The sequence below is a fragment of the Electrophorus electricus genome, chromosome 14 (genome assembly GCF_013358815.1).
Source record: "Electrophorus electricus isolate fEleEle1 chromosome 14, fEleEle1.pri, whole genome shotgun sequence".
NCBI classification, from domain to species: Eukaryota; Metazoa; Chordata; class Actinopteri; order Gymnotiformes; family Gymnotidae; genus Electrophorus; species Electrophorus electricus.
Genome location: NC_049548.1, coordinates 18,547,038 through 18,569,567, shown reverse-complemented (window position 1 = coordinate 18,569,567; position 22,530 = coordinate 18,547,038). Strand labels below are relative to the sequence as shown.

General features: G+C 41.4%; 2 protein-coding genes across 3 annotated transcripts; one reads left to right on the top strand and one right to left on the bottom strand.

The window, feature by feature from the left end:
• Nucleotides 1-4,174: 4,174 nt before the first annotated feature.
• Nucleotides 4,175-7,492, bottom strand: LOC113576837 (translational activator of cytochrome c oxidase 1). Of its 2 annotated transcripts, none has more exons than XM_027009164.2 (6): nucleotides 7,403-7,492; nucleotides 6,865-7,143; nucleotides 6,649-6,755; nucleotides 6,230-6,363; nucleotides 5,770-5,932; nucleotides 4,175-5,281 (listed from the first exon to the last, which is right to left on the bottom strand). In XM_027009164.2, the coding sequence occupies exons 2-6, from the start codon at nucleotides 7,136-7,138 to the stop codon at nucleotides 5,072-5,074; spliced, it is 888 nt and encodes a 295-aa protein (XP_026864965.1). In that variant the 5' UTR covers nucleotides 7,139-7,143; nucleotides 7,403-7,492; the 3' UTR covers nucleotides 4,175-5,071. The 2 variants fall into 2 exon arrangements, with proteins under 2 accessions (XP_026864965.1, XP_026864964.1); XM_027009163.2 differs by having other exon boundaries at nucleotides 7,399-7,490.
• A 1,515-nt stretch (nucleotides 7,493-9,007) lies between these two features.
• pth3r (parathyroid hormone 3 receptor) lies at nucleotides 9,008-21,425 on the top strand. The gene is made up of 13 exons (XM_027009189.2): nucleotides 9,008-9,076; nucleotides 12,407-12,512; nucleotides 13,912-14,022; nucleotides 14,411-14,535; nucleotides 14,872-14,966; nucleotides 16,346-16,487; nucleotides 16,777-16,930; nucleotides 17,272-17,332; nucleotides 17,690-17,756; nucleotides 17,894-17,988; nucleotides 18,138-18,279; nucleotides 20,300-20,341; nucleotides 20,988-21,425. The coding sequence occupies exons 1-13, from the start codon at nucleotides 9,008-9,010 to the stop codon at nucleotides 21,423-21,425; spliced, it is 1,647 nt and encodes a 548-aa protein (XP_026864990.2).
• The last annotated feature ends 1,105 nt before the right edge of the window (nucleotides 21,426-22,530 follow it).

Below are 22,530 nucleotides of genomic sequence, written 5' to 3'. Positions count from 1 at the left end.
AACCGGGTAAAGAATGGTCCCCATCTGGCCTGGTGTGGATGAAGTCGCTTGGCCTGCTGTATGTAGACCAAGTTCTTGTGGTCCGTACAGACCAGGAAGGCGTGTTTTGCCCCCTCCAGCCAGTGCCTCCACTCCTTGAGCGCAAGCTTGACCACCAGTAATTCACGGTTGCCCATGTCGTAGTTCCTTTCTGCAGGAGACAGACGTCAAGAGAAGTAAGCACATGGATACAGTTTTTTGTCCTCTCCTAACCGCTGGGACAGAACAGCACCAACACCCACCTCAGATGCGTCTACCGCAACAATAAATGGAAGCTCTGCATCAGGGAGCTGAAGAATAGGAGCAGTGATTAGATGGCACTCTAGTTCCTCGAATGCCTGCTGGGCTTTGGTGGACCAGCAGAATGACCAGACGCCTTCCTGGTCAACGCAATCAGTGGGGCTGCAACCATGCAAAACTTCCTAATGAACCTGGGGGATTCGAGACAGGTACGGACCACTCATGACCAGCACCAGACTGAGGCTTGGATGGCTGCAGCCAGGAGGTCTTACATGTTGGACCCCAAGACAGCTTAGTCAGTCTACATGAGGATTATGTCACTGAAGCCATGGGTACCCCAAAATCAGTTGCAAGTCAGGAGCATGGATAATAAACAGTGCAATCTGTTCGGTGTGTGGGCCGACTCGCAACATGACTGGACGGGTCTGATGACTAACAACCCCTGGCTCAAGGGACCAGCTATCAATGGCAGCAATGGAAAGGGCAGGGCTAACTTGTTGGCTAACCCAGCCATATTAGCAAAAAGGGACCCTGTTACACAAGTGCCTGAAATGAGCAATATAACCAGAAAACTGCTCAAACTTGTGTTATTTAGCTAACATAAACTTATAATGCAAAACCAAAATCACACAACTCACATTTAGTTTTATGAACTGGGGAGCAGGAAAAGAGAAACAATAGGGAGAAAGAGTGAAAGAAGATGCAGAACAGGTGAAAGCAGTAGGAGAGAGAAAGAAAGAGAGAGTGTGTGTATGTGTGTGTGTAAAACAGTGAAGGGAATGAAGTACTAGAACGGAGGAGGATGAGCCTTTTTAAAAAAGCACATGAACAATTCTGCCCATAGGACTGACTGGCAATCGGAGGGGGTGAACTGCCCCCTTAATTCTGTGTGTGAACCAGCACAACAGAAGCCCCCCTGCACAATGAACAGAGGCTGAGATTTTTTTCAACACTAACTTGACAAGTGAGGAATTAGTACTGACTAGAGTCTGGAAATCCATCAGGTTTGGTATTACTACAAGAGCAGGAGACATTTTCCCTCTTCAAAGAAGTGCCATCTCCTCCAGCCAGCCAGGGTTCTGCTCTTCTCCTTCATGTTCAGTGTAATGGAGGGCACTGTCACATTACCAAGCAGGGGTAGAGAGGAATGCTCCCACAATGCTGCCCAAACATTTAGAGCTTTCTATGTTCATACAGCTCCCTGCTTTGACCGTATCAACAGTGGAGATTGCACCAACTAGTAGGTCACAACACACACACTCTTGAGGTCCAAGTGGTTACACCAATAGGCCCCACCTGTGCTTGTGAACTGGACCACTGGAGGGGACAGACATATGAGGTTGACAGACAAGGAGAGACAAACGGTCATATTGTGACCCAAGACCATAGTGTCCAGTGACTAGATGCAATCTCAAGAAAGTATGTGATCTGAGCAGAGACAATGGAATGTAAGAAGCATCTATCCTGGAGAGAGAGAGAGAGAAAAAGAGATATACAAAGAAATTGAGAGAAAAGAGAAAGATGAGAGAGACAGAAAGATGGAGAGAGATGAAGAGAGAAGGTATAGATGCAGATATTCAGATTAATGTTGTCACATTGCAGTGTCTCCATGGAGAGGACCTGACCTGACGTCATGCACACACGTGCTGGCATGTGTGTGGATGCTTTCTGGGGCAGGCTATCATTTCCCTGGAACTGAAGACTCACGGATCTGTGCACTAACAATTTTTTTCATTGCCATTGATGTCAACTGCATTGCTGTCTGTGTGCAGCCTATACACAGACACCCCACAACCTGTGCCTGAGAAGGTCCTGGACATTGCTGAGAGATTCCAGTGATGACAAAGGGCATTGGTGCTAAAAGCAAGGCTTGTTTTAATGCCAGATCAATTCTGGATACAACGTGTTCCATTCTGAACTAGATAAAGAGGCTTATATACAATTAAATGAACTCGTAAATGAGCTGTCTCAGTACCCAGCACACAGCATTTGCTGAATCAACACTCCTCTCTTCTGTTCCTTCTACTGCACATTTCGATTATTCTAAGTATCATAAGTGTGACACAGCACTGCATTTTGACAAACTACTGACAAACTATAAAAAGCACACAGGCCTCTGATTTAGATTTTTTTACAATTCTGAAAGCTGACTTTAGAATAGCATAACTTCACATTACCTTTCTAAATAAGCGTAAACTTTAATTGTTTTTAGTCATTCTGTACTGCTGAATTTGAGTCCTTGCTGCAAATCCCACACTGTGGACTTATCCACATCTGTGTGCATACATTCACCATTCATAAAGTTCATGAAGAGTAAGACTTATACTAAGATCAGTCCTTGAAAAAAGCAGTGAGTCAGTACTGTGAAATTTTTTTAATTATACTTCAAAATGGCTTCATTTTACTACAATAATTTTGCTGTTGCATACTTTTTTAACCTGAAAAAGTTCTTTATATTGACCTTACTGTAGAAATGGAGGTTCCGTCTGACAGTCTTATAGTGTCTGTGACATGACTTATCCTGATGTCATTCTTATAACATGCTGTAACATGTTAAAAGTTGTGCTAGTCATTTCCGAATTTCATCACCAAGTCATTACGAAAAGATGACCATCTTCATCTTCTTTATCTCATCTGAAACATCTCCTTTTAACTTTTTCTAGGTGCAGATCAACTATATTTTTCAATTTCTTTCCACTTTGCAAGGTAGGAAAGCTAGAATGTAAGTTTGAAGAGCAGAAAATTCTCTGGTGGCCGTTTGACAGTAACGGTTCTGAGGGTGTGTTCAGGGCTTTGTGTATTTGCACTGTGCCACTGAGCGAAATGTTTGGGTTTCATTTCCGATCTTTGCTGTTGGTTCGTGTGCTCAATTATGCATGTGTTACTCTCACCACAGCCTTGTCTCATTCCAGCCTTGTTTTGCGCAAGCACAAACCCTAACCCCTAATCCCTAACCCTAAACCTAATGCTAACCCTTAACCAAAACACCTAATCCCTAACCCTAAACCTAATGCTAACCCTTAACCCAAACCCTAACCCCTAATCCCTAACCCTAAACCTAATGCTAACCCTTAACCCAAACCCTAACCCCTAATCCCTAACCCTAAACCTAATGCTAACCCTTAATCCAAACCCTAACCCCTAATCCCTAACCCTAAACCTAATGCTAACCCTTAACCCAAACCCTAACCCCTAATCCCTAACCCTAAACCTAATAACCCTTAATCCAAACCCCTAATCCCTAACCCTAAACCTAATGCTAACCCTTAACCCAAACCCTAACCCCTAATCCCTAATCCTAAACCTAATGCTAACCCTTAACCCAAACCCTAACCCCTAATCCTAACCCTACTAACTTTAAAAAGTAAACCCTGACCCCAACACTAACCCAGCTCCAGATCCAGACTTTCTGCTGGCTTGACCTGTTTGGAGCGGTACGATAAGGTCATGCAGATGAGACACAACTCATATCCATTAGTGCTGTGACCTCACATGGATGTATGTTTTCTGTTGTTCCACTAAAGACTCGTTATGGGATTTAGCTCTCCAAAACCACTCAGTACCACAGAACACTCCCAGTCAACAATTGTTGCTGTTAAATCAAATCTTTTTTCCAGCCTGGTACATTTTTTGTTTCACACAATGATCAAAACAACAAAAATCCCTGTCTGCTGTCCAGTGACTGAACGGAAGAAGAGCTGGTATTGGCAACCAGCCAATCCACACCAAATACAGGCAGGCTCCATGATTAGAGTGGCTTAGTTTGAGTATGTGACCCCTTTGAATCATATACCCCCCTACTAAACTGGTTACGAACATGTTACGAACATGTTAAACTTTAAGATTTTGACAGACTCCTTTAGCACAGTGTGTTTGAAAACCATTTTCTGTTAAAAATATTTAATAAAAAACTTTATTTCAGAGCAGTACTGCGATTCCAGAGGAAGGGCTTCTTAATTTTTTCTGCTAAATGTGAACACTAACTGCTTTGCTGAATAAGCACTTATGAGATTCGCTAACAGCATCCATGAACTTTTCAAACTTCAGGATCTAGGCTTTTGCCCTGATGCTGTCAGACACCTCACTACTGTCCAGTGCTATGATACAAAGACTTCTATCATTCCCTGAATCAGGCGTTAAATGCATTTCTGAGTTAAAGCTCTGGTTGCATGGAAACTTGCATTGATGATCCTGTTTACCTTTAGAGCATGAAACATAAATATACAATATTAAGTGAAAATTCTTTCTAACAGAATCTAGTTTTGTGAAGATGAATGTTAAAGTCTTCAGCAAGTAGTAAACTGTCAAAATCTGTTAATATCCTGGACAACAGCTCACCAAATTCTTCAAGAAAATCTGGATGCTGTCTGACAGAGTGATATATGAGCAACATTAAAGATGGCTGTTTACCCTTGAAATTCATGGCAATATATCCAAATCTGCAGATGTCCTCAGAAGATTTCTGCATTCATCTTAATGTGCTGCAAGATAGATGAGCAACTCCCTGCCCATCTAATGAACTTCAGGCACACTGAAAAGCCTTGTATAAGCAGGAGCAGCTTTATTGGGGGCAAAATTATTGTTAATACCAAACTAGACATTTACGATGCCCTTATAGGTCTCATCTTGCAACACTGAAGAAAACAACAAAAAAAGTTCAATTAAATCACAGAGGTTCCACTGGAGATGAAAGCACATGGCTGGGATGTGGTCCATGTCCTGTGAGGCAGGTTTCAGCTGCAAAAACAGCCAGAGCTCATCCTAGTGCTCTAGGCCACCCAGCCAGTCTGTCTCATTCCAGGGCACAAATGTTGTCCCAGACCCTGACCACGTCAGGGTAATTATTCAACACCTCCAGGAGAGTGGCGCTGGCATCCAGCTGGTTCTGGGGCAGAGGGGTGGGAGTGTGGGAAATGTATTCCATCCCAGTGGACAGCGTGTGCACCCCGAAAGCTTCTAGGGCAGTCCGCACTCCCTTCGTGGAGCTAAGGTCACAGATGAACTGAAGGTAAAAAAAAGGCACCAATCAGCCATGAAGAAATCATGAGAGAATGTATCTTGAATGTATCTAGAGCTGGGCAAAACTCTGTTAAGACTTCATTACCCCAACACTGATCACAAAGTTTGGAAAGAAATCGGTAGTATTACCCTAGAGGGAGGCGAGGAAGTGTTTATGGAAACAGGCACATTACAGCAACAGGAAAAGAACAGTGAATCTTAGTGAATCATCTCTGTGTTAATTTAAACTCCAGTTAATTACTTTAACTCTTGATTTACTTACTGACCTATCCCCATAGCTGTTTTATGCGTCTTAAAGACTAATTATGCAGTTTTGCACCAAAGTTCCATAATCTGTTGCATATAACAGCAGGCTTCTTATCATACCTTCAACCCAACAAATCCACTTGTTATTTTTCACAGCAGCTGGTTCCTCCTGCCAGCAGTGTGCTAATGGAGCAGTCAATGTTGGTTTGGGGATGATTATCTAACCTGCAGTAAAGACCTCTGCTCCTCATCCTCTGTCTCGTGCACATCTTCAGCTCCTGCCTCTATTGCCAGCTCCAGGGCTCTCTCAGCAGACACTCCATCTCTGGATGCAACCACCACGCCCTTCCTGTCAAAATTATTGAGTGCGCCAACACAGAGCACCGCCCTGTGGATAAATGAAGTCATGCATGCACTTTTTAGGGTTTTGGCAGATGTTCTTATCCAGGGTGACTTATGCATGCACCAGTATGCATTTGCTTCCTAAGCACCTCACTTTACCCATCTGCTCTACCAGGTGAGCTATAGGAGCATGCAAACCTGCCCATCTCACTCCTAAATCTACAGCCTGTGGGGTCATCTTATTGGTCGTTATTTCAAAACGAACAGATTCCAGAATGAATTTACTATGTAACGTTGGTCTCGGACACCATGTGCCATTAGCCCCTCCCCACAAAAAACACACCCATTTTTCAGTAAGAGGTGTTTGATCTCCTGGTGCGAACGAGTGTTGTTATCTGTGAAAACTTCGATGAGGAGTAGGCATCCCCCCGGGCCACGGGCCTCATAAAAGTGGTGGGATGCAGCCTTGGACTTCTCCTGTGTGACAGAGCCAACAGGGGTTAATTAACCCACACATCCGCAACCCAGTCATGCATATTTAGCTCCGCCTATGTACTGTAACATATTAACATAAATAAGGAAAACATAAAGCAAAATATAGCAAAATAAACATCAGCTATGGACTGAGCTGGTGTGACTGTCAAATGTCGAATTAAATCAACCTTGAGGGGAGCTGCAAAACCTCATCATTAGCTAGTGACTCTTTGTTTCGGTGGTCGGTTTCTTTTACGGCCCCAGCGCTAATAAACTATAAACGCTTACCGCTCCATGGATAGCAGCCTCTATAGTGGCTTTGGGTATATTTTTGTTTCTGCACTGTTCTATCAACTGCGCCAAAGCGACATTAAACTCTGGATTAGATCCTCCCTCTAAAAATAAGACACAGAACAAGGTTAATCAGAGACAGAAAGAGGTCTGACACCGAACCAAAGCAGGCTATTTACAATCTCAGGATTGGTAGCGGACACACGCCATCACCTTTCACTGCCACTTTGATCAACATTGAAAACTTCGTGATGATCCGCGCTCGAGCAGCGTCTTTCGGGATTTTTATATCTTTTACTTTGGACCACTTGTTGTGTCCCGCCAGCAGTAGTGCACTGAAATGAACCGCCCGGCCCTGTGGAAGCAGATCCCATTGCGGAGAGCCCGTCCTCGTATCGACGGGCCTGCGACGCGGAACCTTCCAAGGCATGGACGCGGCCGGTTTGCACTTGGGCAGGAGAAAACGTAGCACTGCTCCTCCTGACATCGCCCCTAGGTTAACAAAGGAGAAAGACAAGGAATCTTAACTACTATTGCTTTAGCTCCAGTTAGACGCCGACCTACCTCTGCACTATGATAAACGCAGATTAGTGTTTTGATTAAACTTTGTCATGTTTTCTCTCTGACCACGATCAGTGCTACAGCTGGGCTAACTGATCATAATTATCCCCAACAGTTTATGCAGTTGTAGTTTAAAAGGCTATTTCCCAGTATACATGAACAAAAAAGTTAGGATTTGTAATTTACCTACGTAATATTACTCTACATTTACCACTGAAGGTTACTGTGCGATTTTACACTCAACTGTCCAAACCGAACTTCTTAGTTGGGAACACACGAGTTATTTCCGCTCTACTAATAATTGTCAAAATAAAAGTTTATTTATCGAAAAATAAAAATGATCGTTCGATTTAATATAAACCAATTTATTTAGTTTTCAATAATCCAGAATTCAGATCCTATTTTTGTTCTGTCGTGAAATCAAACCAATCGCATATCTTGTTTCCTTAGTTCATGGTACAAAGCTTTTTTAAGCAATAAGTCGATTTTCCCAATAAATCTTCTTCACATTAAGAAACATCCATTAAACTGATATCCATTATACTGACACCAGCCTGGATGGTTAATATTCTGTACTAAATCTATTTTAATCCTGGACGCATCCATATGAGAGCCCGCTCTATGGAGTATAAACTGGTTCGTTTGAGGACTACAAAAATGTGAGTCTTCAACTGCACTTTATATAAACAATGTAAAAATAAAAATAGATCTTTTTTTTATAGCAAATATGCTATATTTGCCTTTTGTGGTACAAATTACTTTAAAGGAATTTCTCCTTTAAAATTTCTCCTTTAAAATTACCTGAGTGCATGTAGAGAGAGAGAGAGAGAGAGAGAGAGAGAGAGAGAGAGAGAGAGAGAGAGAGAGAGAGAGAGAGAGAGAGAGCAAGCCTAACATTCAATCATGCAGGACTAACCATACCACACACAAACACTTACAGTAAGGTACTATGTTTATTGGGATTTTTCATTGCACTATTTATCCTTTGGAGCTTTTTTAAATGTGATTTTTATTTATTTACTTTTTTACATTAAAATGTAACAATATTTCGCCTTCGAATAAAAAGCATCTTGCCAATGAAGAGAGGGGGAGGGAAGAAAAAAGAGAGACAGTGAGGTAGAGAGAGAGGAAGAGAGGAATGGAGGGAGGGAGAGAAAGAGGGGGAGAGAGAGGGGGAGAGGGAAAGATGGAGAGAGCGATGGGAGGGGGGAAGGTTGCCAGACAGTGAGGAGTTAACCGGGGCAGAAGGTTCATTGCCTTGAGTGGTGGGAGGTAGGATCCAGCCCCTCTCCAGCCTGAGCTGTCTCACTACACACATTCACCCACCAACATAGACATTCAACAGTGACCAACAAGAGACCAGTGCCAGTGAGACAACGTTTCCTCTTCTCGAGAAACTCAAAACAAGAAGAATGAATGTGTAATGCTAAGGGACATATAGGCCATCTTCTGACTGCACATCACCCTGAGAACTCAGCAGAAGAACTTGGCTTCCCTCTCTTCTGATCTACTAATGGAAAAATGAACAGATCTGACTCCACATAAATCGAGACTGAAGCAGAACCAGCCTCCCCTTTCCCACTGGTTGTGTCCAGCCTGAGGGCATGAGAGAGAGAAAATGCCAGAGGCCCAGCGATGTCTTCAGGCCTGAGTAAGTCCCAGTGCCCTGAGAAGACGACGGCAGCATCCCGGGTGGAGGTTTAGACGGAGGAATAAGGGGAGACTGACGTTTTGAGGAGCCGTTGGGCGAAGAACAGGGACGTAGGGTCAAGAGGGAAGCATGTTGTTGCCGGTGATGACCACAGCCATAGTGACGACCACAACCATAGTGCTGTGCAGTGTATTAACGACAGCAAAGGCACTGGTAAGTAATCGATCTGCCGTGAGTCCTAAATCAATGCTGTAGGTTTATTTATTTTATTTGTATGTGTGATTTTCAGTGACATTAGTTTGGGTTGGAGGGTCATATCAATGCCCTTATCAGTCAGGGCTGGAAGAATTATGTTATTTGACATTTTACCACATTGCCTTAGCAGTAAATCATGAACTTGTGGTCAATACTACAAAAAAAGGCCAATTACTGTCCTACTATAGATCAATATCTGGGAGAGAGAAGATATAATGGAGCTGAGAGGCTGGAGTCTGGACTCTGCCCTGCACATAAATCACAAAACCAGTGCAAACAAAGAACAAGGAAATTACACTCAGGCAAAGGATCATGTTCCAGGGCCACAAACTCTACCGACATACACTGAAGCAGCAAAAAGGTTTCTGAAGTGCGAAAGAAAATTTAAAAATATCTCTATATCGAGACCAGAATGAGGGTGAGACTGCCTAAGAAAGACATGATGTAGTGGCAAGCTATGACAGACCAGAGCTGAAAGTAAATTTGATAAGTATATCTTACATGAGTGGATATAATTTGCTGCATTGGTTTTGCATTTTTGTAATTTTAAGAGGTTAGTATAAGTTATGACATTGCTGTTACTGGAAGCATTCATACTGTTGTGAACACTAGGGAAGTATGGGCAAATCTGAAGTCATGATTGTCTTAAGTTCTCACATCTTGTTCCAGGTCACACACATGTCTCACAGTTTAAGATAATCTCTAACCATCTCTAAACCATCCATTGTCTATCATGTAATCCATCAATACAGAGCCATTTTGCTGGGCCACGATGCCTCCGAGAGGCATGTGTGTTCAGTCTGGCCGTGAGAGAGAGACTTCTTAGGGGATAGCTGTAAACCTGTGAGATTCCCCAGTTAGACTCTCTTCAGGCAGCTCTCTGACAGACAAAATGACAGACCCATAACCTTTCACTTCTCCCCTTTATCCTACTGTATCTTTAAAGGGATACTTCACACAAAAATGTTAAAATTGATATTAATGATTGTCAAAGCTCCCCAGTTAGCCTACCCCCTGCCAAAAAAAAAAAGGAAAAGCACAGCTATGTGGAGTATGTGTCTATCCACAGAACACAAGAGATTATTATTACTTTCACAAATATATGGGTGTTTCAGTTTCCTTTGTAAAATGGTCATAGGGAGATTTGTCTGGCTGATACCATGTATCTTGGACAGGTAGTATATTAGCTGTCGTGAGGCCATTGCTTCCAGCACAGGATGACTGTGTATGGAAACACAGGATTGGAGAGCCAGACCTGGTCATATTATTACTATAAATTATTCTCTGTTCAGTGGAGCAGGAAATCATTTTGTCATGTAGAAGATTGTGAGAGAGCAAAGCCAGTGAAAATAAATTATTGGGATTTTAACACCATTGCTAACACATTTAATCACATCATCTATAAACTATAACTTAAGGAAAAATGGTGTTCAGTTATTTTTAGTTATGGTTATGCTTGTGGGCACATGACATGGCCAATATTAAATCATAGCGCTACATCCATTTTGGAATAGAATCATTTGATTTGAAAGCTATATTCCCTACCCAGTTGAACATAGTAAACCTTCAAGGCCCTAGGTTACTGACATGACCATTTACCCCATAAATCACCACCCGTAACACTGACATATATGTTAGGGTGTCCAGTATGGTACTGTTAGCAGCTGTAACAATCACTGATGACCACAGAGCAATATAGCTCCACCAGTTTTAAACTGCTGAGCAAATGCTCCACACCACAACAGCTTCTGGCTTTACAATAAGGCCTTTTAAAGTGTGCCTGAGTTTTAGAGAGATATGCTTTTCTTCATGTCGTCACACTGGTGTGTTTATTGTTGAAGCCACTGACCTACTTGCATAGTTTTTGTTCTTATAATTTTGGAAATCAAACAAACTGTACACCAACATGATCTTCATTTTGACCCCTCCATGACATCCGGTGCTGCCGGGCTTCTTGAGTCCTGCTCTGTGGTCCAGTGGTCAGTTTCCAAGCTGCCCCACAGATGAGACGTGAATAGTTAGGGTTAGGGTCACTACTCTTCCAGCCTCCTCCGTGGAGCTGGACTGTTCTGCCCTGGGTTCCCCCTGCCAAATGGCCCTCAGACGTCCTCGTTCCTTATAACCGCTACTGCTCAGCTTCCACACCATTCCAAACCATTCCACAGAAACACCTGCCCTTAGTCTGCTGAGTGAACTAACTCAAGTCAATCAGACCAGGCAGAGAGGAGGGCTGTGGTGTTCCAGGTTACAGGATTCCATAGGAATATGCTGCAAAGCACAGCACAGGAGACCAGCATCTTGTGAAATACTTCTGAGGTGGACACAATCCCACCTTTACTCCTTCTGAAACTAAACTGATATAAACCCAAACTGATATTAACACCAACTAATATAAACACACACTCTCAAACTGTTATAAACACATGATCACAAAATGATATAAACACACGCTCTCAGAAGCTTTAGGAATTTGGTCTCTGACAAGACAGCTGATAATAAACTGTATGTCAGTTTTATTTTTGTCTTTGTACTAATAATGTGTAATCAAAAAATACGTATAAAAATGTTTTTTAGCACTTTGTTAGCAACACCATATTTTCCACCTTTTCTTTACAAATGTTTCTTTTTCTTCTTTTCTCTGTCTCACTCTCTGTCATACACACACAGACACACAAACACACACACACACACACACACACACACAAACTTACCGCCCCCTCAACCCTTCTGCCACCATGTCAAATGGTCAGTGTGTGTGAGGCGGTTGCCTCTCCGCTACTTTTGCTTGCTGGTTGTGAAATGTATTTGGGGCACAAAGCATACTGTGTTTATCCTCCACCTCATCCACCCGTCTGCTGATCTCCAACTGTGAGCTCACTGTCAGGCCCTGAGAGAGACACCCCACCTGAAGGAAGGACAGAGAGAGAAACAGGGAGGGGTTGGTGGGGGTTAAAGGTTAAAGATGGATTGCTACATATCACATTGCGGTGCAACTGTTTCACAACAGCTGGAGGTAACATCTCAGGCACGCAGGAGGAGCGCACCAAGTTTGGTTTCTGAGACAAACTGCCACAGTAATGAAAAGCAGCAATGAGGAGGTGTGGAGTGGGAGCCTTTCACTGCATTGCTGTGTTCAGGCGGACTGAGCAGACAACCTGTAGAACGGAAAAAATAACAAAGATGGCTTTCCACGGAGCGCCCTGTGCTGTGATACCGGTGGCTGCTTATGGATGGTTACGAAACGTCTGAAGATACCACATCCACCTCTTTTTCTCTCTGCTGTTGCAGATCGACGCAGATGACGTCATCACTCGGGATGAGCAGATCTCCCTCCTGACCGATGCATGGCTGAAGTGCGAGAGAAGCATCAAAGCTCAGCTGAAAGCCACACGAGGTACGTGAGTGTGCCAAGGCATCAGACAAAATACCAGCCAGACAAGCTGACCTTATAGAGTTACACACAAATTAAGCTCTTTATATTTGAGCTGCACCAACATCCTTTACAGGGCTGGAACTGAATTTGGACTAATAAAAGATCAATCCATTTGTCAGATCTTTATCAAAATCAGAGTCAAATTTGTCATTCCTTCTCACCACAGACGTGACTATATACATTTAGGCCACATTCACATTACCAGGCTGAAGTAACTCAAATGCGAGTTTTTGCCTCAGTGTGCCTTAAGTTTTTGAGGGCTATGTGGGCACACAAATCCAACCTTTTCTAAGATTAAAAAATATCTGAATCGTGGCCATGCTACATGAATGTGAACTGTCAGATCGGAATTTTGCCTATACAATGGAGGAAAGTAACAGCTAAAGCTAGCCGTCTGGCTCTTTCACTTTCTCGATCTGATCATGCACATGTTTTCAGTTGCACAGAGCAAAATGTGACACTTACATAAGTTGCTAGTGGGTCAGTTTTGCCGGTTTTAATATAATGAGTCATCTCACAGATAGGTCGTTTTTGTTGGTGGTAACGTGGGTGACTTGCATGAAAATGTATCGGTGGACCGATGTATTCGCATAACAGATACAGGTCACTTGCAATTATGAATGTGAACTGTCAAGATAAGCACATCCGATCTCAGCTAAAAATTGCATTCAACAAATATGCTTCCATTGGTATCGGTCACCGCCAAAGGTCGTTTCATTCATCGGTGAAATTGAATTTTGTGTCATAACATGAGTTCAATGTGACAGAAACAGCTGGACAGACATGCATAGATCTCTTATCACACTGATTTAGCACCAGTACCTTCCTGCCACAATTTCCCTTACACAATAGCATCCATAAATACGAAAAATGAAACGTCAAGGCCCGCATTGATTGAAATTCCCAGTTTAGGATGCTTATCTCTAGACCCAGTTTTATTCTGGATCGATCTCGGCCGCTGAGCGTAAACATGCAGCTGTTATCCTGAGGCATTACTCCCAGTGTCTGATACAAAGGCCTGATTTAATCCCTGAAGTTTTGTTATGGAGGAGGATAATTTCAGATTACTGATAGTCGTACATTCATGTGAAGGGTAATATCAATGAAAGCAGCGAGTGTCTGTGTGGTGTAGACTCTGAAGTCTCCAGCCCGTGGGGAAGATGTTTAAATGCCGTGTCAATGAAACATATTAGTGTTACCTTGAATGTGTGAATATATTAATTATGTGATGTGAATAGATTGTAGTGATATGCTTGTTATAAGAGTTGTTCAAGAGTTCTCTCTCTATCCCAAGCTCCAGTTCACGAGTGTCTGACCTTCTGACTTCCGAAGATAAATGCTCGTATGTTCTATTCCCCAGGGGACGCATGTTTGCCAGAGTGGGACGGTATCATCTGCTGGCCCCGAGCAAAGCCAGGCCAGCTGGTGGCTGTGCGGTGCCCCAACTACATTTATGACTTCAACCACCAAGGTCTGTACCACAGCATCATAAAGTCACGCCACACAGAAAAACAGCAATAGTACTGCAACTACATCACATCTGGGCCAATTAAGACCTTTTACTTAGATGAGTTGTATAGAATGTGTGGTGATTTTGCATGGTATACAATTTATTTTTGTTTAAGATGTAATTTCTGTATGTTTTGAAGTGTAATAATAGGGGCTTTTTTGCATTGTAGTAAATTCTCAAGTTTTTTTCTTAGTCTTTAAAAAAATTGCAGTATGGTTCTCTGTTTTTTTGAAGTGTAGCAATTCTGGTTTTTGCAGTGTAGTAATTTAACTGTTTCTGTGCTCTCTGTAGTAATTGCTCTGTGTATTTCTGCAGTGTAGTAATTTCTCTATAATTGCTCCCTGCTCAGGCCAAGCATACCGTAACTGCGATGCATCAGGTAACTGGGAGCAGGTGTCTAGCATCAATCGCACCTGGGCCAATTACACTGAGTGCACAACTTACTTACACTCCAACCATGCCAGCCATCAGGAGGTGCGTGCGTGCGTGCATGTGTGTGTGAGTGTGTGTCTGTGTGTGTGTGTGTGTGTGTGTGTGTCTGTGTGTGTGTGTGTGTGTGTGTGTACCTGTGGGTGTGTGCATGCATGTATCTGTAAGTGTCTAATTTTAAAGAATAATTTAGATGACCCAAGATGAAATGTTACTGGAATTAATTTAACACATGAAAAAAAAAACCTGTACTGTATGTGTATGACTTGTTAATATAATAGTATACAAAGCTGATTTCCCTATTTGTTAATGTTACCAAAACACAAAAAAAAAGGAATTACCACTACTTCACTACTTCACCTTGTGTGTGTTTTCCTACAGGAAGTGTTTCGGCGACTTCACCTGATGTACACGGCGGGTTACTCCATCTCTCTGGCCTCTCTACTGGTAGCTGTGTTCATCCTCTGTTACTTCAAGTATGTCATGCATGAGTCATCACTCACCACTATTGAACCAGACATTAACAGAGTTGTCTGATTTACCCATGAACAACGAAAACGATGCCTTCTGGAAGACTGTCAGTATTAGAAATGTAAGTGAATTGGAATTTTTGATTCCCCTAGGTGGAGATCTACCCATTCCTGGAGTTTAGTTCTAATCCTAATCTATCACACCTCTGAATAATCATTGTGTTTGGCTATATTAGCCTAGATTAGACTCTGCAGGAGCCGAGTCAGAAATACCTTGTGTGCATGCATTGCATCTTTATATCTGTATCTGTACAGATACAGACGCAGCACCATAGACGCAGCACCATACACGCAGCACCATAGACGCAGCACCACGGCTCCAGACCCCACAGACCCATTTTCTGATCATTCCAATTCGTTTGACTCAGGCATGCGAAATATGCAAGGTTGCTGTCCAAACGTTTTGGTGGAAACTGACTGAGAAGCAACGAGTTGCATCTCTAAACTCCTGCCATGCCAACTGCATCATCATAGTCTCATCATAGTCTCATCATAGTCTCATCATAGTCATGTCTTAATCTTACTGATGAATAAAAACAAGGTGGAGAAAAATGGTGACAGGACTGTGTTGTCACAGTCTCAACCCTCCATCCTCAGTTCAGCTGTTTCAGAGACTCCATGAAAATTGTGAAATATGTCCACTGCCCTGACACTTTATGACCAAACTTCTAAGTACCAGAAACGTGGACATATCGGTCTTCTTTCCGTGGCTCTTTTAATGTAGCATGGTTTCCCCACTGCAGTGTTGTTGCTAGATGCAGGCTAGGCACTGATAACTCAATACGACTACATGCAATCTATAATATGAAGAGCTAAGAGGTTTATGTCTGACATACAGTTTAACTTCAAAACCTCAAAATGTTTGGCATACATTTTAACTTCAAAGCCTCAAGAGCTCAACGTTTCACACTGAATGAATATTTATTTATAAATACTTGTTGTCTACTTGTTATGTGAGAAAACAAGTAAACTGGGGAATTCAAGGCATAAACAGCAGTTTGATGCTATTACCTCCTGAATACAGAGAATTTATTCTCGTGTTCTTCAGAACTAGGACATTTGGACCTTGTAGTATGTATTTTTGTAGTATGTTTTTTTTTTCTGTCATTGCTATATTGTAAATATTCTTTTAAATACATTTCATACCTTTCTGTGATGTGACCTGGATGTGTTTGTTTACACTTGACTCAGAACATAATGCTGTGAGTTTGTAGTTGGATCTCAACACTCTGTCTTTCTCTCTCTCTGTTTCTTTCACTCTTTCTCCTTTTCTCTTTCCATCTCTCTCTGTCTGTCTCTCTCTTTCACTCTGCCTCTCTCTGTAGACGTCTACATTGCACTCGTAACTACATCCACACTCATCTGTTTACTTCCTTCATATGTCGAGCAATCAGCATCTTTGTGAAAGATGCTGTACTCTACACAGCCACAGATGACATCAAACCAGTGGAACCCAGGCCACAAATGGTACACACACACACACACACACACACACACACACACACACACACACACACACACACACACACACACACTCGCATTCACAGAGGCACACACACTCATGCATGTTACATGTGTGCAGACATTGTATAAACCTAAAGAAGTCTTGCAAATAACAAGTGAGAGTTGATGGACTTAATATTATTTATATTGTAAGAAGCATTATGGCTGCTAAACTGTGTCTGGACACTCTCACTAATATCATTCTCTTTCCTGTCCTTTGCTGATTCTGTTTTTGAACTTGGGCTGGTTTCAGGCTGGCTGTAAGGTTGCTGTGACCTTCTTCCTGTATTTCCTTGCAACCAATCACTACTGGATCTTGGTGGAAGGTCTCTACCTGCACAGTCTGATCTTCATGGCGTTCCTGTCTGATAAGAAGTACCTGTGGGCCCTCACCATTATAGGTTGGGGTGAGTTCCTGCTCTTCACCAGCTTTCCCCTGTTTGAGTGGTACAATCCTCTGAAAGGCGGTGCACATGAGTGAATTGGACTTTGGCAGTGTTTTTCACCCCAGACCTCTGGACCCACCACACGGTCCATGGTTTTTCTGTAGCTCATTTCCCAACATGCCTGAACAATGCCACTAAAAACACAGAACGCCTGGTGCAGATGTGTTGCGAGTTTTGATAGAGCAAAAATGTGGACCATCTGGTGGTTCCTGAGGAGTGGGCTGAGAAACACTTGATAAGTGCATTGGGTTCTGATAGAGGTTCTGATAAGGGTTCTGATAGGGTATCTTCCTCTGTTGCAGGTGTCCCTGCAATGTTTGTATCCATTTGGGTTAGTGTTCGAGCCTCACTGGCTGACACACAGTAGGTTTCAAAACAAACACACACACCTACATGCATACACAGTTTTTGTAAGGTATTATCAATACCTATATCCTAAATTTTAAAAAGCTTTTTTTACTCTTTGGGATCCACACAAAAATTCACTCATGTATGTGTATGTGTACACTGTATTTAGTTGAGTATGTATATAGTTACACTGTATTTACTTGAGTGTGTGTATAGTTACACTGTATTTAGTTGAGTATGTGTATAGTTACACTATATTTATTCAAGCATGTGTATAGTTACACTGTATTTACTTGAGTATTGTGTATAATTATGCCATATTTACAATGTATGCATATAGTTACGCTGTATTTATTGACACTGGACTTGCAGATGTTGGGATATAGGAGCGGGTAATCTGAAGTGGATCTATCAAGTTCCAATCCTGGCAGCCATTGTTGTAGGCACATGTTATCTTTTTACAATTTGACTCTTATTTGCACTCCTACTATTTATTGCCATAGTTATAAATTTTTATCATTGCAATAATTACAATTCATTTACATAATGTCTTATTCTCTCTCTCACTCTCTGTAGGTAAATTTCTTTCTGTTCCTTAACATCGTCCGAGTTTTAGCTTCTAAGTTGTGGGAGACTAATACAGGCAAACTTGACCCTAGGCAGCAGTACAGGTAAAACTCAATCTTATACACACACACACACACACACACACACACACACACACACACACACACACACACACACACACACACACACACACACACACACAGACAGACAAACACACACACTGTGTGCTGGGTTTGCTCTGTGTGGCCTACAGGAAGCTGCTGAAGTCAACCCTGGTGCTAATGCCTTTGTTTGGGGTTCACTATATGGTGTTCATGGCTCTGCCCTACACGGAGGTTACTGGCCTGCTGTGGCAGGTGCAGATGCACTATGAGATGTTCTTCAATTCTTTGCAGGTAAAATGAAGTCCATTCATAACCACCCCACATACGTAAACCTTTATATTGCAGTATTTATTGCAGCATTTTAAATAATATATTAAATATATATGCTAATTAATAAATATGCTAATATGTAATATAAATATAATAAATAAACTTCAACCTAACTTTATAAAAAAAACATTTCCACATAAAAAAAACTTTTTGTGTTTAACCAACCAAACCAACCAGCAGATAAAGAAGACAACCCTTATGGGTACAAGAACAATTATCTTTTCAATGTCATTTCAATGCTTTTCTATTACTAAATGCTTATAATAATGAAATAGTAGTTAATGCTTTAATTATTCTATTATTAGGACATTTTAACTCTGCTAAGAAATTAAAGCAATTCCAAACATCACTTTGAATACTAAAGAGCAAAACTCCACACTTCTCTGTGAGTGCTAGGTCATTAACACTAATAAAATCAGAATGCTATTTCTCTTAAATAGTATTATGCACAGAGGCGGAAAGACATGCATTTGTTTCAGAATATACAGACTATTTATAGAATATACAGAATATTTATAGATGCATTTAAGTTTATAAAGAAATACTAAACATGGAGGTGTTATATCTACATTAAAAATGAAGTGAAATTAACTTAAATGAACTGCAGAATTGAACCAGATCACGCACACAAACATAACTGGACAGCAATAGGAAGTACTGTGAGAGGCTGGGACTGTAATGGTTCAGACTGGGACTGTAATGGTTCAGACTGGGACTGTAATGGTTCAAGCTGGGACTGTAATGGTTCAGACTGGGACTGTAATGGTTCAGACTGGGACTGTAATGGTTCAGGCTGGGACTGTAATGGTTCAGACTGGGACTGTAATTGTTCAGACTGGGACTGTAATGGTTCAGACTGGGACTGTAATGGTTCAAGCGGGGTCTGTAATGGTTCAGACTGAGGCTGAAATCATTCAAAATGGTCTCTATAGACATAGACACATAGATACCCAGATTATAATAATTATGAATTCAAACAATGTCTGAAATATAACAACTTCACAAAAATCCACAAAGAATCCACACAATAATTATCTATTGTCTGTTCATTGTAGTTTGTGGAGGCAGAGAAGACGTATTTACATTGTGACTGTGTTTTCGGTTGATTGGTGCAGTATGAAAAATGTGGTTTGTTGCGAAATTCATATAATGTGTCTGGCACCTTGGTCTGAATTTTTTATTTTGAGCAGAAGGTTTTGATTTTGAGAAATTTGTTCAGGCTTTTAAGAAGAGGAATACATGTTCCGGAAATGTGTGTTTTGAGAAAAATTGTATTATGTATTACATACATAGTGTTAATATTTTTGCTCCTTATTTACCATTCTGTATACAGTAATTCAACTGAATTTTTTTTTGTCTTCCCGTTGAAAGGTCTATGACTGTTTCTTATCAGTGTCCAGTCTTGCAGTACTTCACGTCCTGCTTCAAATAATTGAAGGCACCCTGTTCTGGGTTATGATTATGGTTATGATTATGGTTATGGATGGTTATAGATTGGTACTGGATGCTGAATCGTCATTGTATGGATTTCAGTTCGTTTACTGGGCCATAAAAGACTATAGCAATTTAAAGTGTTGCCTATAGACATGAATACATACAGTAGATACATATATAATAATTATGCACAGTGTAATTAATTCAATCAGCTTCTGAAATATGAAGAAAAATAATATTTCAAATTATTAGGTACTTTCTGTTCATTCTGTTTCCTGTAGGCAAAAAAAAGAGAGAAGCATATACATTATGACGATCTCAATTGGTGCAGTGCGAAAAAAAGTCATTTGTTGAAGAAATTCATATATTTTGCTTGCAGTATGTATAAGGTTTCAAAAAATATGTGTTAGGTTTTGAGAAATGTATTCATGCAGAGATATTGGTTCCTGAATGTCAGCACTTGAGAAAACCAGTGTGAACACTGCTGTGATGTTTGTGCTCTGGGAAAATGTTTTGGGTGTTTAGTTTTTCTCTCTCTTTCCTGTAGGGCTTTTTTGTGGCTTTTATCTACTGTTTCTGCAATGGCGAGGTCAGTTTTTGTTCCACATTTCTAATTATTACTACTACTACTACTATACTAGTATACTACTAGTAGTAATAATAATAATTATTATTACTACTACTACTGTAAAAACAGTGTACGATTCCACACTGGAATAGTAGTAGGAAATGTAGCAATTTAACCTAGTTAGCTTTTTTTTTTTGCACTGTACTTTCTGCCCATCACAGTCAAATCAATATCAGATCAATATCAAATCAATACACTTGAGGCAGAGTATGCACTTCCATATTACTTCCTTAAGTGCAATGGGATCTAATTTTGACTTTGCCTAATCCAAGCCAGCTCAGGGAAGACCAGGCATTGGATTATTAGTTCCTTTTTATAACACACATGGCCACAAAGCAGCTGTACAAATGTTTGGGTCCAGATTCCTAATGAACAAGTCAGTGGCAAGAAAAAACAGTGCAGAATTGAGAAAGAAACCTTGGGAGGGCTCGAGAGGAAATCCATCTACCGGCCCAGATAATAGACAGTCAAGGACTCTCTCTCTCTCTGTGTCTCTCTGTCTCTCTCTCTCTCACTCTCTTTCTCTCTCTCTCTCTCTCTCTCTCTCTCTCTCTCTCTCTCTCTCTCTCTCTCTGTCTCTATATCTCTCTTTCTCTCTCACACCCAGGTGCAGGCAGAGGTTAAAAAGGCATGGCTAAGGCGGAGTCTCACCCAGGATCTCAAACAAAAGTCTCGTGTCACCAGCAGCGCTGGGGGCGGAAGCTGTTACTATGGCGGCATGATGTCACACACCACCACTCAGAGCATTTATATAAACGTCAGTGGCACTAAGGCCTTGGCCCATGCAGGTGGGACTTTGGGGGTCAGGAGTCCATCCCATCTTGCTTACTTGTCAGGATGCACACCCAGTGACACTCAGACTACATTACCCACAGTGCAGCACCAACAGCTGATCTTGAGTCCAGCTGGCAGTATGGAGGTGCTTTGTAGTCCAGGTGGGGAAAGCACAACTGGATGTAGAGAGCAGAAAGACTCATCTCTGTACATCATACCTGAAGATCATTCATGCTTCGTTACTGTCAAAGATTTGGAGACTATTCTATGAAGGAATCTGCTGTTGTTTCAGAAACCTTCAGACAGTATAACATCATGGTAACAAAAAAGGAAAGCACCTAAGTGAGACAGTCTTAAAGGTTTGCTGGCTGGTTGGATTTTGTTTTCTCGAGTAACTGTCAAACGTCTGAAACGAAGGTGCCATGGAAAACTGACATCTGAGATGATTTCACAAATTTCAAAGATGTGGGTAAATTTCTCCAGAAATAGTAGTAACACTGTCTGGCACATTGTCACTGAGGATGGGGGACATCACCACACACATCATGTAACGAACTCCATGTCGTTGTTATTGTGATATATACCTGGGGTCATTAGGTCCTTCTGTGTGGCTTTTACAACTAACATGTTAACACTGATGTTTTTGTTCACCATGTGAATATTAGTGCAGTTCTGGCTAAACAATTTAGCACATTTCTTCAGAACAGAAAACTTGCCAGAAACTTGTGACTTGTCCAGCCTTCATGCTTAGTTTTAGTTGTAGAGAGTCCACCACCTTCCAGAACACTCATGTTCCACTGTGTTGGAAGATAGCAAAAAATTGCAAATAGCATGTGCATTGAGGTGTATTTTGGTCTGGCAGCTCAATAAGGCTAAGTTCTAAACAGGAAAGCCATGCAAACTTACATTCCTATGTGGTTGTAGTTATTTTCTTATGTGCTGAAAAGAATAAGCTTATAAGCTTTTTAAAATTAGATACCAAGAATGCATCTCCACATGTATAACCTTACAAACAACACTTAACAAGTGCTCTGTTGATACATCTTGCATACACTAACCTGTCACACAGCCGCTAGTGTGATATGTGTGATATTCAGCTAGCTATAGTTAGCTAACTGTTTGCCTTGTGTGGAGAAAGATAAATTATTTACCAGTGGAATGAACATGAAGAATTTCCCCTTGAGATACAAACAGATATATGCATGAAATAGACTGATTGATCTTGTATGCATGAAAATAAATGGCTAAATAAATCAACACCGAAGTGCTAGCAGATACCCTGAATGGCATGTTCTCTGATAGCTACTAGTAGATGAATTTCCTCATGGAAAATTCCTAGAAAAAGTACAGATATCATTCTGCTATTCATTCAATGT